The 13,477-nt window shown below is 46.1% G+C and overlaps 1 protein-coding gene across 1 annotated transcript in view; it reads left to right on the top strand.

Moving 5' to 3' along the window:
• Positions 1-13,477, top strand: part of LOC135559601 (pyruvate dehydrogenase phosphatase regulatory subunit, mitochondrial-like) — a 66,672-nt gene that overhangs the window by 37,252 nt on the left and 15,943 nt on the right. The window contains 8 exon segments of the mRNA XM_065011230.1: positions 4,949-4,997; positions 5,040-5,068; positions 5,216-5,245; positions 5,327-5,360; positions 5,409-5,449; positions 11,619-11,669; positions 11,721-11,828; positions 12,078-12,211. Of these exon segments, the coding sequence (XP_064867302.1) occupies positions 4,949-4,997; positions 5,040-5,068; positions 5,216-5,245; positions 5,327-5,360; positions 5,409-5,449; positions 11,619-11,669; positions 11,721-11,828; positions 12,078-12,211 (476 nt within the window).

Raw genomic sequence — 13,477 nt, 5'->3', positions numbered from 1 at the left:
CAGTGACAGGTTTAGGTTACTGTCATTCACACCCAGTTCAATGTAACAGTGACAGGTTTAGGTTACTGTCATTCATATTCACCCAGTTCAATGTAACAGTGACAGGTTTAGGTTACTGTCATTCATATTCACCAGTTCAATGTAACAGTGACAGGTTTAGGTTACTGTCATTCACCCAGTTCAATGTAACAGTGACAGGTTTAGGTTACTGTCATTCACCCAGTTCAATGTAACAGTGACAGGTTTAGGTTACTGTCATTCACCCAGTTCAATGTAACAGTGACAGGTTTAGGTTACTGTCATTCATATTCACCCAGGTTACTGTCATTCATATTCACCCAGTTCAATGTAACAGTGACAGGTTTAGGTTACTGTCATTCACCCAGTTCAATGTAACAGTGACAGGTTTAGGTTACTGTCATTCATATTCACCCAGTTCAATGTAACAGTGACAGGTTTAGGTTACTGTCATTCACCCAGTTCAATGTAACAGTGACAGGTTTAGGTTACTGTCATTCACATTCACCCAGTTCAATGTAACAGTGACAGGTTTAGGTTACTGTCATTCACCCAGTTCAATGTAACAGTGACAGGTTTAGGTTACTGTCATTCATATTCACCCAGTTCAATGTAACAGTGACAGGTTTAGGTTACTGTCATTCATATTCACCAGTTCAATGTAACAGTGACAGGTTTAGGTTACTGTCATTCACCCAGTTCAATGTAACAGTGACAGGTTTAGGTTACTGTCATTCATATTCACCCAGTTCAATGTAACAGTGACAGGTTTAGGTTACTGTCATTCATATTCACCCAGTTCAATGTAACAGTGACAGGTTTAGGTTACTGTCATTCACCCAGTTCAATGTAACAGTGACAGGTTTAGGTTACTGTCATTCATATTCACCCAGTTCAATGTAACAGTGACAGGTTTAGGTTACTGTTCATTTCACCCAGTTCAATGTAACAGTGACAGGTTTAGGTTACTGTCATTCACCCAGTTCAATGTAACAGTGACAGGTTTAGGTTACTGTCATTCACCCAGTTCAATGTAACAGTGACAGGTTTAGGTTACTGTCATTCACCCAGTTCAATGTAACAGTGACAGGTTTAGGTTACTGTCATTCACCCAGTTCAATGTAACAGTGACAGGTTTAGGTTACTGTCATTCATATTCACCAGTTCAATGTAACAGTGACATTTAGGTTACTGTCATTCACCCAGTTCAATGTAACAGTGACAGGTTTAGGTTACTGTCATTCACCCAGTTCAATGTAACAGTGACAGGTTTAGGTTACTGTCATTCACCCAGTTCAATGTAACAGTGACAGGTTTAGGTTACTGTCATTCACCCAGTTCAATGTAACAGTGACAGGTTTAGGTTACTGTCATTCACCCAGTTCAATGTAACAGTGACAGGTTTAGGTTACTGTCATTCACCCAGTTCAATGTAACAGTGACAGGTTTAGGTTACTGTCATTCACCCAGTTCAATGTAACAGTGACAGGTTTAGGTTACTGTCATTCATATTCACCAGTTCAATGTAACAGTGACAGGTTTAGGTTACTGTCATTCACCCAGTTCAATGTAACAGTGACAGGTTTAGGTTACTGTCATTCATATTCACCCAGTTCAATGTAACAGTGACAGGTTTAGGTTACTGTCATTCACCCAGTTCAATGTAACAGTGAGGTTTAGGTTTAGTTAATGTGTGACAGGTCATTCACACCCAGTTCAATGTAACAGTGACAGGTTTAGGTTACTGTCATTCTTCATATTTAGGTTACACCCAGTTCAATGTAACAGTGACAGGTTTAGGTTACTGTCATTCATATTCACCCAGTTCAATGTAACAGTGACAGGTTTAGGTTACTGTCATTCACCCAGTTCAATGTAACAGTGACAGGTTTAGGTTACTGTCATTCATATTCACCAGTTCAATGTAACAGTGACAGGTTTAGGTTACTGTCATTCACCCAGTTCAATGTAACAGTGACAGGTTTAGGTTACTGTCATTCACCCAGTTCAATGTAACAGTGACAGGTTTAGGTTACTGTCATTCATATTCACCCAGTTCAATGTAACAGTGACAGGTTTAGGTTACTGTCATTCACCCAGTTCAATGTAACAGTGACAGGTTTAGGTTACTGTCATTCACCCAGTTCAATGTAACAGTGACAGGTTTAGGTTACTGTCATTCATATTCACCCAGTTCAATGTAACAGTGACAGGTTTAGGTTACTGTCATTCATATTCACCCAGTTCAATGTAACAGTGACAGGTTTAGGTTACTGTCATTCACCCAGTTCAATGTAACAGTGACAGGTTTAGGTTACTGTCATTCATATTCACAGTTCAATGTAACAGTGACAGGTTTAGGTTACTGTTACCCAGTTCAATGTAACATGACAGGTTTAGGTTATATTCACCCAGTTCAATGTAACAGTGACAGGTTTAGGTTACTGTCATTCACCACCCAGTTCAATGTAACAGTGACAGGTTTAGGTTACTGTCATTCACCCAGTTCAATGTAACAGTGACAGGTTTAGGTTACTGTCATTCACTGTCAATGTCAGTGACATTTATTACATTCATATTCCAGTTCAATGTAACAGTGACAGGTTTAGGTTACTGTCATTCACCCAGTTCAATGTAACAGTGACAGGTTTAGGTTACTGTCATTCACCCAGTTCAATGTAACAGTGACAGGTTTAGGTTACTGTCATTCACCCAGTTCAATGTAACAGTGACAGGTTTAGGTTACTGTCATTCACCCAGTTCAATGTAACAGTGACAGGTTTAGGTTACTGTCATTCACCCAGTTCAATGTAACAGTGACAGGTTTAGGTTACTGTCATTCAATGTAACAGTGACAGGTTTAGGTTACTGTCATTCAGTTCAATGTAACAGTGACAGGTTTAGGTTACTGTCATTCACCCAGTTCAATGTAACAGTGACAGGTTTAGGTTACTGTCATTCATTCAATGTAACACCCAGTTCAATGTAACAGTGACAGGTTTAGGTTACTGTCATTCACCCAGTTCAATGTAACAGTGACAGGTTTAGGTTACTGTCATTCACCCAGTTCAATGTAACAGTTCAATGTAACAGTGACAGGTTTAGGTTACTGTCATTCACCCAGTTCAATGTAACAGTGACAGGTTTAGGTTACTGTCATTCACCCAGTTCAATGTAACAGTGACAGGTTTAGGTTACACCAGTTCAATGTAACAGTGACAGGTTTAGGTTACTGTCATTCATATTCACCCAGTTCAATGTAACAGTGACAGGTTTAGGTTTAGGTTACTGTCATTCACCCAGTTCAATGTAACAGTGACAGGTTTAGGTTACTGTCATTCACCCAGTTCAATGTAACAGTGACAGGTTTAGGTTACTGTCATTCACCCAGTTCAATGTAACAGTGACAGGTTTAGGTTACTGTCATTCACCCAGTTCAATGTAACAGTGACAGGTGACAGGTTTAGGTTACTGTCATTCACCCAGTTCAATGTAACAGTGACAGGTTTAGGTTACTGTCATTCATATTCACCCAGTTCAATGTAACAGTGACAGGTTTAGGTTACTGTCATTCATATTCACAGTTCAATGTAACAGTGACAGGTTTAGGTTACTGTCATTCACCCAGTTCAATGTAACAGTGACAGGTTTAGGTTACTGTCATTCATATTCACCCAGTTCAATGTAACAGTGACAGGTTTAGGTTACTGTCATTCACCCAGTTCAATGTAACAGTGACAGGTTTAGGTTACTGTCATTCACCCAGTTCAATGTAACAGTGACAGGTTTAGGTTACTGTCATTCACCCAGTTCAATGTAACAGTGACAGGTTTAGGTTACTGTCATTCACCCCAGTTCAATCAATGTAACAGTGTACAGGTTTAGGTTACTGTCATTCACCCAGTTCAATGTAACAGTGACAGGTTTAGGTTACTGTCATTCACCCAGTTCAATGTAACAGTGACAGGTTTAGGTTACTGTCATTCACCCAGTTCAATGTAACAGTGACAGGTTTAGGTTACTGTCATTCACCCAGTTCAATGTAACAGTGACAGGTTTAGGTTTAGTTCAATGTAACAGTACAGGTTTAGTCATTCATATTCACCCAGTTCAATGTAACAGTGACAGGTTTGTAGGTTTACTGTCATTCACCCAGTTCAATGTAACAGTGACAGGTTTAGGTTACTGTCATTCACCCAGTTCAATGTAACAGTGACAGGTTTAGGTTACTGTCATTCACCCAGTTCAATGTAACAGTGACAGGTTTAGGTTACTTAATCATTCTATTCACCCAGTTCAATGTAACAGTGACAGGTTTAGGTTACTGTCATTCACCCAGTTCAATGTAACAGTGACAGGTTTAGGTTACTGTCATTCATATTCACCCAGTTCAATGTAACAGTGAAGGTTTAGGTTACTGATTCACCCAGTTCAATGTAGGTTTAGGTTACTGTCATTCACCCAGTTCAATGTAACATCCATAGGTTGGAGAACGTAACTCCGGAAGTTGTCGTAATTACTGTGTAAGTCTATGGAAGGGGGGTTACTGTGAGAACCATGAGCCTCCTAGGTTTTGTTTTGAAGTCGATGTGCCCAGAGGAGGACGGGAACTAGCTGTCCTCCGGCTACACTATGGTGCTGCTGAGGCTACCGTGACCTTCATTCCAAAACTGTGTGTTTTAATCAATGATTTGGTAACAGGCAAATATTTTTTGTGTAGTTTTATCTAAATGGGATAACCTGTCGGGAATGTTTTACTATTTAAATTTTTACAGTGAAATTCACTGAGGAGGAATGGTCCTCCCCTTCCTCCTCTGAGGAGCCTCCGTTCTGGTTACAACAGTGACTGAACTCTGTCCTGTCTGGTGGTTAGGTCAGGGGTCAGGGTTAGACTGTGTTGTAACTGTGTATCTCTGTGTGTTCTCTCTAGTGGTGATGGATATGGACGGGAGGATCTATGTGAGGTCAGGGGGTGACAGGTTAGACTGTGTTGTAACTGTGTGTCTCTGTGTGTTCTCTAGTGGTGATGGATATGGACGGGAGGATCTATGTGAGGTCAGGGTCAGGGTTAGACTGTGTTGTAACTGTGTATCTCTGTGTTTAGGTTCTCTCTAGTGGTGATGGATATGGACGGGAGGATCTATGTGAGGTCAGGGGTTAGACTGTGTTGTAACTGTGTATCTCTGTGTTTCTCTAGTGGTGATGGATATGGGACGGGAGGATCTATGTGAGGTCAGGGTCATTCACCCAGTCAATGTAGGTTAGGTTACTGTGTTGTAACTGTGTATCTCTGTGTGTTCTTCTCTAGTGGTGATGGATATGGACGGGAGGATCTATGTGAGGTCAGGGTTAGACTGTGTTGTAACTGTGTATCTCTGTGTGTTCTCTAGTGGTGATGGATATGGACGGGAGGATCTATGTGAGGTCATGGGTCAGGGTTAGGGGTCCTGTAACTGGAGGATTTGTGAAGAACCCTAAACCCCATCTTCACCGGAGTTCAATCGGGACAGGTTTAGGTTATCAACCAGAGGTTTAGGTTATGTGGGTCAGATTCATATTCACCATGTGTTGAGTGTATCTCTGTGTGTTCACTAGTGGTGATGGACAGGACGGGAGGATTTTCATCAGGGTTAGACTATTCTGTTTATGTTGACGGCATGTAAAACATGGAGTCTGTTTAGTTTTCCATTTACTTTGTGTTCTGTGAGTGCATATGGACGGAAGGATTTGTAAAATGGGTTGGCCCCAGTGGGAAGGTTACTTGAACCCTAGTGATGTTGGCGCACATCTCAGGTCAGAGGTTAGACAGTATGGGTTGTCCCTGTGGTTCAAACCCATGATGTTGGACGGGAGGATCTACCCAGTCAATGAGACAGGGAGGGGTCCTGTCTGGATAATGGGAATCGAACCCATTTGTTTATATGCGCCACAGCTATTACCAACTGAGGACAGTATTCAATGTAACAGTTGTCCCCATGGGAATTGAACCCATGTTTATGTTGGTTTAGGGTTACTCATTCACCCAGGCGCACACATGTATTAGTGTCATTCCAGTTCACTGAGACAGTTCACACCATGGGTTGTCCTGTCAGTGGGAATCAAACCCATGATGTTGATGCGCACACTCACCAACTGAGACAGTATGGGTTGTCCCCAGTGGGAATTGAACCCATGATGTTGGCGCACACTCTTACCAACTGAGACAGTATGGGTTGTCCCCAGTGGGAATTCAACCCATGATGTTGGCGCCACACTATTACCAACTGAGACAGTATGGGTTGTCCCCAGTGGGAATTGAACCCATGATGTTGGCGCACACTATTACCAACTGAGACAGTATGGGTTGTCCCCAGTGGGAATCAAACCCATGATGTTGATGCCACACTCTCACCAACTGAGACAGTATGGGTTGTCCCCAGTGGGAATTGAACCCATGATGTTGGCGCACACTCTCACCAACTGAGACAGTATGGGTTGTCCCCAGTGGGAATCGAACCCATGATGTTGGTGTCCCACTATTACCAACTGAGACAGTATGGGTGTCCCCAGTGGAATCGAACCCATGATGTTGGCCCACTATTACCAACTGAGACAGTATGGGTGGCCCCAGTGGGATTTGAACCCATGATGTTGGCACACACTCTTACCAACTGAGACAGTATGGGTTGTCCCCAGTGGGAATCGAACCCATGATGTTGGCACACACTCTTACCAACTGAGACAGTATGGGTTGGCCCCAGTGGGAATCGAACCCATGATGTTGGCACACACTCTTACCAACTGAGACAGTATGGGTTGTCCCCAGTGGGAATCGAACCCATGATGTTGGTGTCCCACTATTACCAACTGAGACAGTATGGGTTGGCCCCAGTGGGAATCGAACCCATGATGTTGGTGTCCCACTATTACCAACTGAGACAGTATGGGTTGGCCCCAGTGGGATTTGAACCCATGATGTTGGCGCCACACTCTTACCAACTGAGACAGTATGGGTTGTCCCCAGTGGGAATTGAACCCATGATGTTGGCGCACACTCTTACCAACTGAGACAGTATGGGTTGTCCCCAGTGGGAATCGAACCCATGATGTTGGCACACACTCTTACCAACTGAGACAGTATGGGTTGGCCCCAGTGGGAATCGAACCCATGATGTTGGCACACACTCTTACCAACTGAGACAGTATGGGTTGGCCCCAGTGGGAATCGAACCCATGATGTTGGCACACACTCTTACCAACTGAGACAGTATGGGTTGGCCCCAGTGGGAATCGAACCCATGATGTTGGCACACACTCTTACCAACTGAGACAGTATGGGTTGTCCCCAGTGGGAATCGAACCCATGATGTTGGTGTCCCACTATTACCAACTGAGACAGTATGGGTTGGCCCCAGTGGGAATCGAACCCATGATGTTGGTGTCCCACTATTACCAACTGAGACAGTATGGGTTGGCCCCAGTGGGATTTGAACCCATGATGTTGGCGCCACACTCTTACCAACTGAGACAGTATGGGTTGTCCCCGGTGGGAATCGAACCCATGATGTTGGCACCACACTCTTACCAACTGAGACAGTATGGGTTGTCCCCAGTGGGAATTGAACCCATGATGTTGGCGCACACTCTCACCAACTGAGACAGTATGGGTTGTCCCCAGTGGGATTTGAACCCATGATGTTGGCGCCACACTCTTACCAACTGAGACAGTATGGGTTGGCCCCAGTGGGAATCGAACCCATGATGTTGGCGCACACTCTTACCAACTGAGACAGTATGGGTTGGCCCCAGTGGGAATTGAACCCATGATGTTGATGCCACACTCTTACCAACTGAGACAGTATGGGTTGTCCCCAGTGGGAATCGAACCCATACTGGTTATATACTGTGTTTATGTGAGGTGGTTATATACCATAGTAACTGACCGGTCCATAGTGTCTCTACCTAACCCCCTCTCTTACCCCCTCTCCCTCCCCCTGTAGAACCCATGCTGTCAGCCTTGTTGAGGAGGATGGTGTAGTTAGAGGTGTTTCTTCTACCTAACCCCCCTCTAACCCTCCCCCCAGAGCCCATGCTGTCAGCCCTGTTGAGGAGGATGCCAGAACTAGAGGTGTGTGAGATTCAGCAGCTGGTCAACTGTCCTGAGTCGTTCACCCCAGACATGCGCTGTCTGATGGGGGAGACACCGGGGGTGCACGGCTACTTCGTCCTGGCTGGAATGAACGCCTCTGGCCTGGCCTTCGCTGGCGGAGCAGGAAAGTAAGGAGAGGACATTTCCAGGACGTCTACTTTAGGGTTGAACGACAGGACATTTCCAGTACATCTACTTTAGGGTTGACATCTACTTTAGGGTTGAGAGTGAGAACGACAGGACATTTCCAGTACATTTACATTTACATTTAAGTCATTTAGCAGACGCTCTTATCCAGAGCTTTAGGGTTGAGAGTGAGAACGACAGGACATTTCCAGTACATCTACTTTAGGGTTGAGAGTGAGAACGACAGGACATTTCCAGTACATCTACTTTAGGGTTGAGAGTGAGAACGACAGGACGTTTCCAGTACATCTACTTTAGGGTTGAGAGTGAGAACGACAGGACATTTCCAGTACATCTACTTTAGGGTTGAACGTGAGAACGACAGGACATTTCCAGTACATCTACTTTAGGGTTGAGAGTGAGAACGACAGGACATTTCCAGTACATCTACTTTAGGGTTGAGAGTGAGAACGACAGGACATTTCCAGTACATTTACATTTACATTTAAGTCATTTAGCAGACGTTTCCAGTACAGACTTTAGGTTGAGAGTGAGAACGACAGGACATTTCCAGTACATCTACTTTAGGGTTGAGAGTGAGAACGACAGGACGTTTCCAGTACATCTACTTTAGGGTTGAGAGTGAGAACGACAGGACATTTCCAGTACATCTACTTTAGGGTTGAGAGTGAGAACGACAGGACATTTCCAGTACATCTAGTTTATGGGACTGAGTGAGTAACGAAGGAGTATTTCAGTAGGTATCTACTTTAGGGTTGAAGGAGAAGACAGGACATTTCCAGTAGATCTGACTTTAGGGTTGAGAGTAGAACTGACAGGATGGTTCCAGACATCTACTTTAGGGTTGAGAGTATGAACGACAGGACATTTCCAGTAGATCTACTTTAGGGTTGAGAGTGAGTATGGTAGACATTTCCAGTACATACAGTAGTATGGTAGACTGAGGTATGGTAGAAGGAGTAGTATGGTAGAAGGAGTAGTATGGTAGACTGAGTATGGTAGACTGAGTATGGTAGACTGAGTATGGTAGACTGAGTATGGTAGACTGAGTATGGTAGACTGAGTAGTATGGTAGACTGAGTAGTATGGTAGACGGAGTAGTATGGTAGACGGAGTAGTATGGTAGACGGAGTAGTATGGTAGAAGGAGTATGGTAGAAGGAGTAGTATGGTAGACTGAGTAGTATGGTAGACTGAGTAGTATGGTAGACTGAGTAGTATGGTAGACTGAGTAGTATGGTAGACTGAGTAGTATGGTAGACTGAGTAGTATGGTAGACGGAGTAGTATGGTAGACGGAGTAGTATGGTAGATTGAGTATGGTAGACGGAGTAGTATGGTAGACGGAGTAGTATGGTAGACGGAGTAGTATGGTAGACTGAGTATGGTAGACTGAGTAGTATGGTAGACTGAGTAGTATGGTAGACTGAGTAGTATGGTAGACTGAGTAGTATGGTAGACTGAGTAGTATGGTAGACTGAGTAGTATGGTAGAAGGAGTAGTATGGTAGACTGAGTAGTATGGTAGACTGAGTAGTATGGTAGAAGGAGTAGTATGGTAGACTGAGTAGTATGGTAGACTGAGTAGTATGGTAGAAGAGGTGAGTATGGTAGACTGAGTAGTACACCCAGACTGAGTAGTATGGTAGACTGAGTAGTATGGTAGACTGAGTAGTATGGTAGAAGGAGGTCTCCCCAGGTAGTCGGAGTAGTCATGGTCTCCCCGGAGTGTATGGTAGACTGAGTAGGTCTCCCCGGTAGTCGGGTGGTCAGGTCTCCCCAGAGGTGTCGGTGGTCAGGTCTCCCTTCACGTCGGGTGGTCAGGTCTGTCCTGTCTGTCAGGGTTAGGTTAGGGTTACCACTGTCCTGGTCTGTCAGGGTTAGGGTGGTCAGGTTCCACTGTCCTGTCTGTCAGGGTTAGAGGTTACAACACTGTCCTGTCTGTCAGGGTTAGAGGTTAGAGGTTACCACTGTCCTGTCTGTCAGGGTTAGAGGTTAGAGGTTACCACTGTCCTGTCTGTCAGGGTTAGAGGTTACCACTGTCCTGTCTGTCAGGGTTAGAGGTTACCACTGTCCTGTCTGTCAGGGTTAGAGGTTACCAAAGCAGTGTCCCAGTCCTGGCAGGTGGAGACAGGTTTAGGTTACCACTGTCCCTGTCCTGTCTGTCAGGGTTAGAGGTTAGAGGTCAGGGTTAAAGCAGTGTGTTCTGTCGTCAGGTACCTGGCAGAGTGGATGACGTATGGTTACCCCACGGCTAACGTCTGGCCCCTGGACATAAAACGCAATGTAACGGCAACCTTCAGAGCAGCCGAACCTTCCTCCGACACAGGGTCATGGAGGTCATGCGTGAGTCCTGACCAGAGCAAACACAATCACACTCCCTGTTAGTAATGTCTGCCTGACTGTCCCTCTCTCTGCCTGACTGTCCCTCTCTCTCTGCCTGACTGTCCCTCTCTCTCTGCCTGACTGTCCCTCTCTCTCTGCCTGACTGTCCCTCTCTGCCTGACTGTCCCTCTCTCTCTGCCTGACTGTCCCTCTCTCTGCCTGACTGTCCCTCTCTCTCTGCCTGACTGTCCCTCTCTCTCTGCCTGACTGTCCCTCTCTCTCTGCCTGACTGTCCCTCTCTCTCTGCCTGACTGTCCCTCTCTCTCTGCCTGACTGTCCCTCTCTCTCTGCCTGACTGTCCCTCTCTCTCTGCCTGACTGTCCCTCTCTCTCTGCCCGACTGTCCCTCTCTCTCTGCCTGACTGTCCCTCTCTCTGCCCGACTGTCCCCCTCTCTCTGCCCGACTGTCCCCCTCTCTCTGCCCGACTGTCCCTCTCTCTCTGCCCGACTGTCCCTCTCTCTCTGCCCGACTGTCCCTCTCTCTCTGCCCGACTGTCCCTCTCTCTCTGCCCGACTGTCCCTCCTCTCTGCCCGACTGTCCCCCTCTCTGCCCGACTGTCCCCTCTCTGCCCGACTGTCCCCCTCTCTGCCCGACTGTCCCCCTCTCTGCCCGACTGTCCCTCTCTCTCTGCCCGACTGTCCCTCTCTCTCTGCCCGACTGTCCCTCTCTCTCTGCCCGACTGTCCCTCTCTCTCTGCCCGACTGTCCCTGCCCGACTGTCCCCCTCTCTCTGTGTCTGCCCGACTGTCCCCCTCTCTCTGTGTCTGCCCGACTGTCCCTCTCTGTGTCTGACTGTCTGTCCTGCTCTCTTTCTTTCTTTCTTTCTTCTCTCTCACCAGTTTTGACTGTCTGTCTCTCCTGTCCAGTTCAATGTAACAGTGACAGGTTTAGGTTACTGTCTTCATATTCACCCAGCCCTCTCGGTTTCCCGTTCTGACTTCCAGACTCCGGTGCTGAGGACTTCTCCCCAGTGTACTCCGTCTCACACCCAGGCTGTATGGATGGAGAAACACGGCTTTGAGAGGGCCAAGACTTCATCCCTGCAGGGAAGCTGAGGAGACCACACACACACCACACGTCACACACCCAGGGAGCCAGATGGATGGAGAAACACGGCTTTGAGAGGGCCAAGTACTTCATCCCTGCAGGGAAGGGTGAGGCAGACCACACACACCCCACACCACACACACACCCCACCCCACACACACACACACACACACACACCACAATTTCCCAATGCTTCTGTCTATCAGAGCTAAACCATGTTCCTCTGTTCTCAGACCTGCTGTCTCTTAGCTCTGTGTCTGTCTGTTTAGTTAAACAGTTCTATCATCTGTTCTCAGACCTTTCTCTTAGCTCTGTGTCTGTCTGTTTAGTTAACCAGTTCTATCATCTGTTCTCAGACCTGCTGTCCCTGGATGCCAGTAAGACGTTCTATAAGCCTGACTGGTTTGACATCGTGGGGGCGGAGGTGAAATGCTGCAAGGAGGCCGTCTGTGTCATCGACATGTCCTCCTTCACCAAGTTTGAGCTCACTGTGAGTGAGAAAGGAGAGGGAGAGGAAGTGAGGTATCAACTTCCTCCTATGATGGAAGCTGTAGGTGGCTGACCCCTGGAAAGGAGAGGAGGGGAAGTGAGGTATCAACTTCCTCCTATGATGGAAGCTGTAGGTGGCTGACCCCTGGAGAGGAGAGGTAGAGGAGGGGAAGTGAGGTATCAACTTCCTCCTATGATGGAAGCTGTAGGTGGCTGACCCCTGGAAAGGAGAGGAGAGGAGGGGAAGTGAGGTATCAACTTCCTCCTATGATGGAAGCTGTAGGTGGCTGACCCCTGGAAAGGAGAGGGAGAGGAGGGGAAGTGAGGTATCAACTTCCTCTTATGATGGAAGCTGTAGGTGGCTGACCCCTGGAAAGGAGAGGGAAGGGAGAGGAGGGGAAGTGAGATATCATCTGACCCCTGGACCCACAGAATGAAATAGAAAAAGGAATGTTATCTCTATGGCTGGACCACCCTAGGTCACAGCTATAATGTGAATGACATTATCTCTGACTAGACCACCCACGGTCACAGCTATAATGTGAATGACATTATCTCTGACTAGACCACCCTAGGTCACAGCTATAATGTGAATGACATTATCTCTGACTAGACCACCCTCGGTCACAGCTATAATGTGAATGACATTATCTCCATGGTTAGACCACCCTCGGTCACAGCTATAATGTGAATGACATTATCTCCATGGTTAGACCACCCTCGGTCACAGCTATAATGTGAATGACATTATCTCCATGGTTAGACCACCCTAGGTCACAGCTATAATGTGAATGACATTATCTCCATGGTTAGACCACCCTCGGTCACAGCTATAATGTGAATGACATTATCTTCATGGTTAGATGGTTAGACCACCCTAGGTCACAGCTATAATGTGAATGACATTATCTCCATGGTTAGACCACCCTAGGTCACAGCTATAATGTGAATGACATTATCTCCATGGTTAGACCACCCTCGGTCACAGCTATAATGTGAATGACATTATCTCTGACTAGACCACCCTCGGTCACAGCTATAATGTGAATGACATTATCTCCATGGTTAGACCACCCTAGGTCACAGCTATAATGTGAATGACATTATCTCTGACTAGACCACCCTAGGTCACAGCTATAATGTGAATGACATTATCTCTGACTAGACCACCCTAGGTCACAGCTATAATGTGAATGACATTATCTCTGACTAGACCACCCTCGGTCACAGCTATAATGTGAATGACATTATCTCCATGGTTAGACCA

The sequence above is a fragment of the Oncorhynchus nerka genome, linkage group LG27, assembly GCF_034236695.1.
Source record: "Oncorhynchus nerka isolate Pitt River linkage group LG27, Oner_Uvic_2.0, whole genome shotgun sequence".
Taxonomy (NCBI): domain Eukaryota; kingdom Metazoa; phylum Chordata; class Actinopteri; order Salmoniformes; family Salmonidae; genus Oncorhynchus; species Oncorhynchus nerka.
The sequence above is the reverse complement of the archived record's forward strand: the minus strand, read 5'-3'. Positions and strand labels throughout refer to the sequence as shown.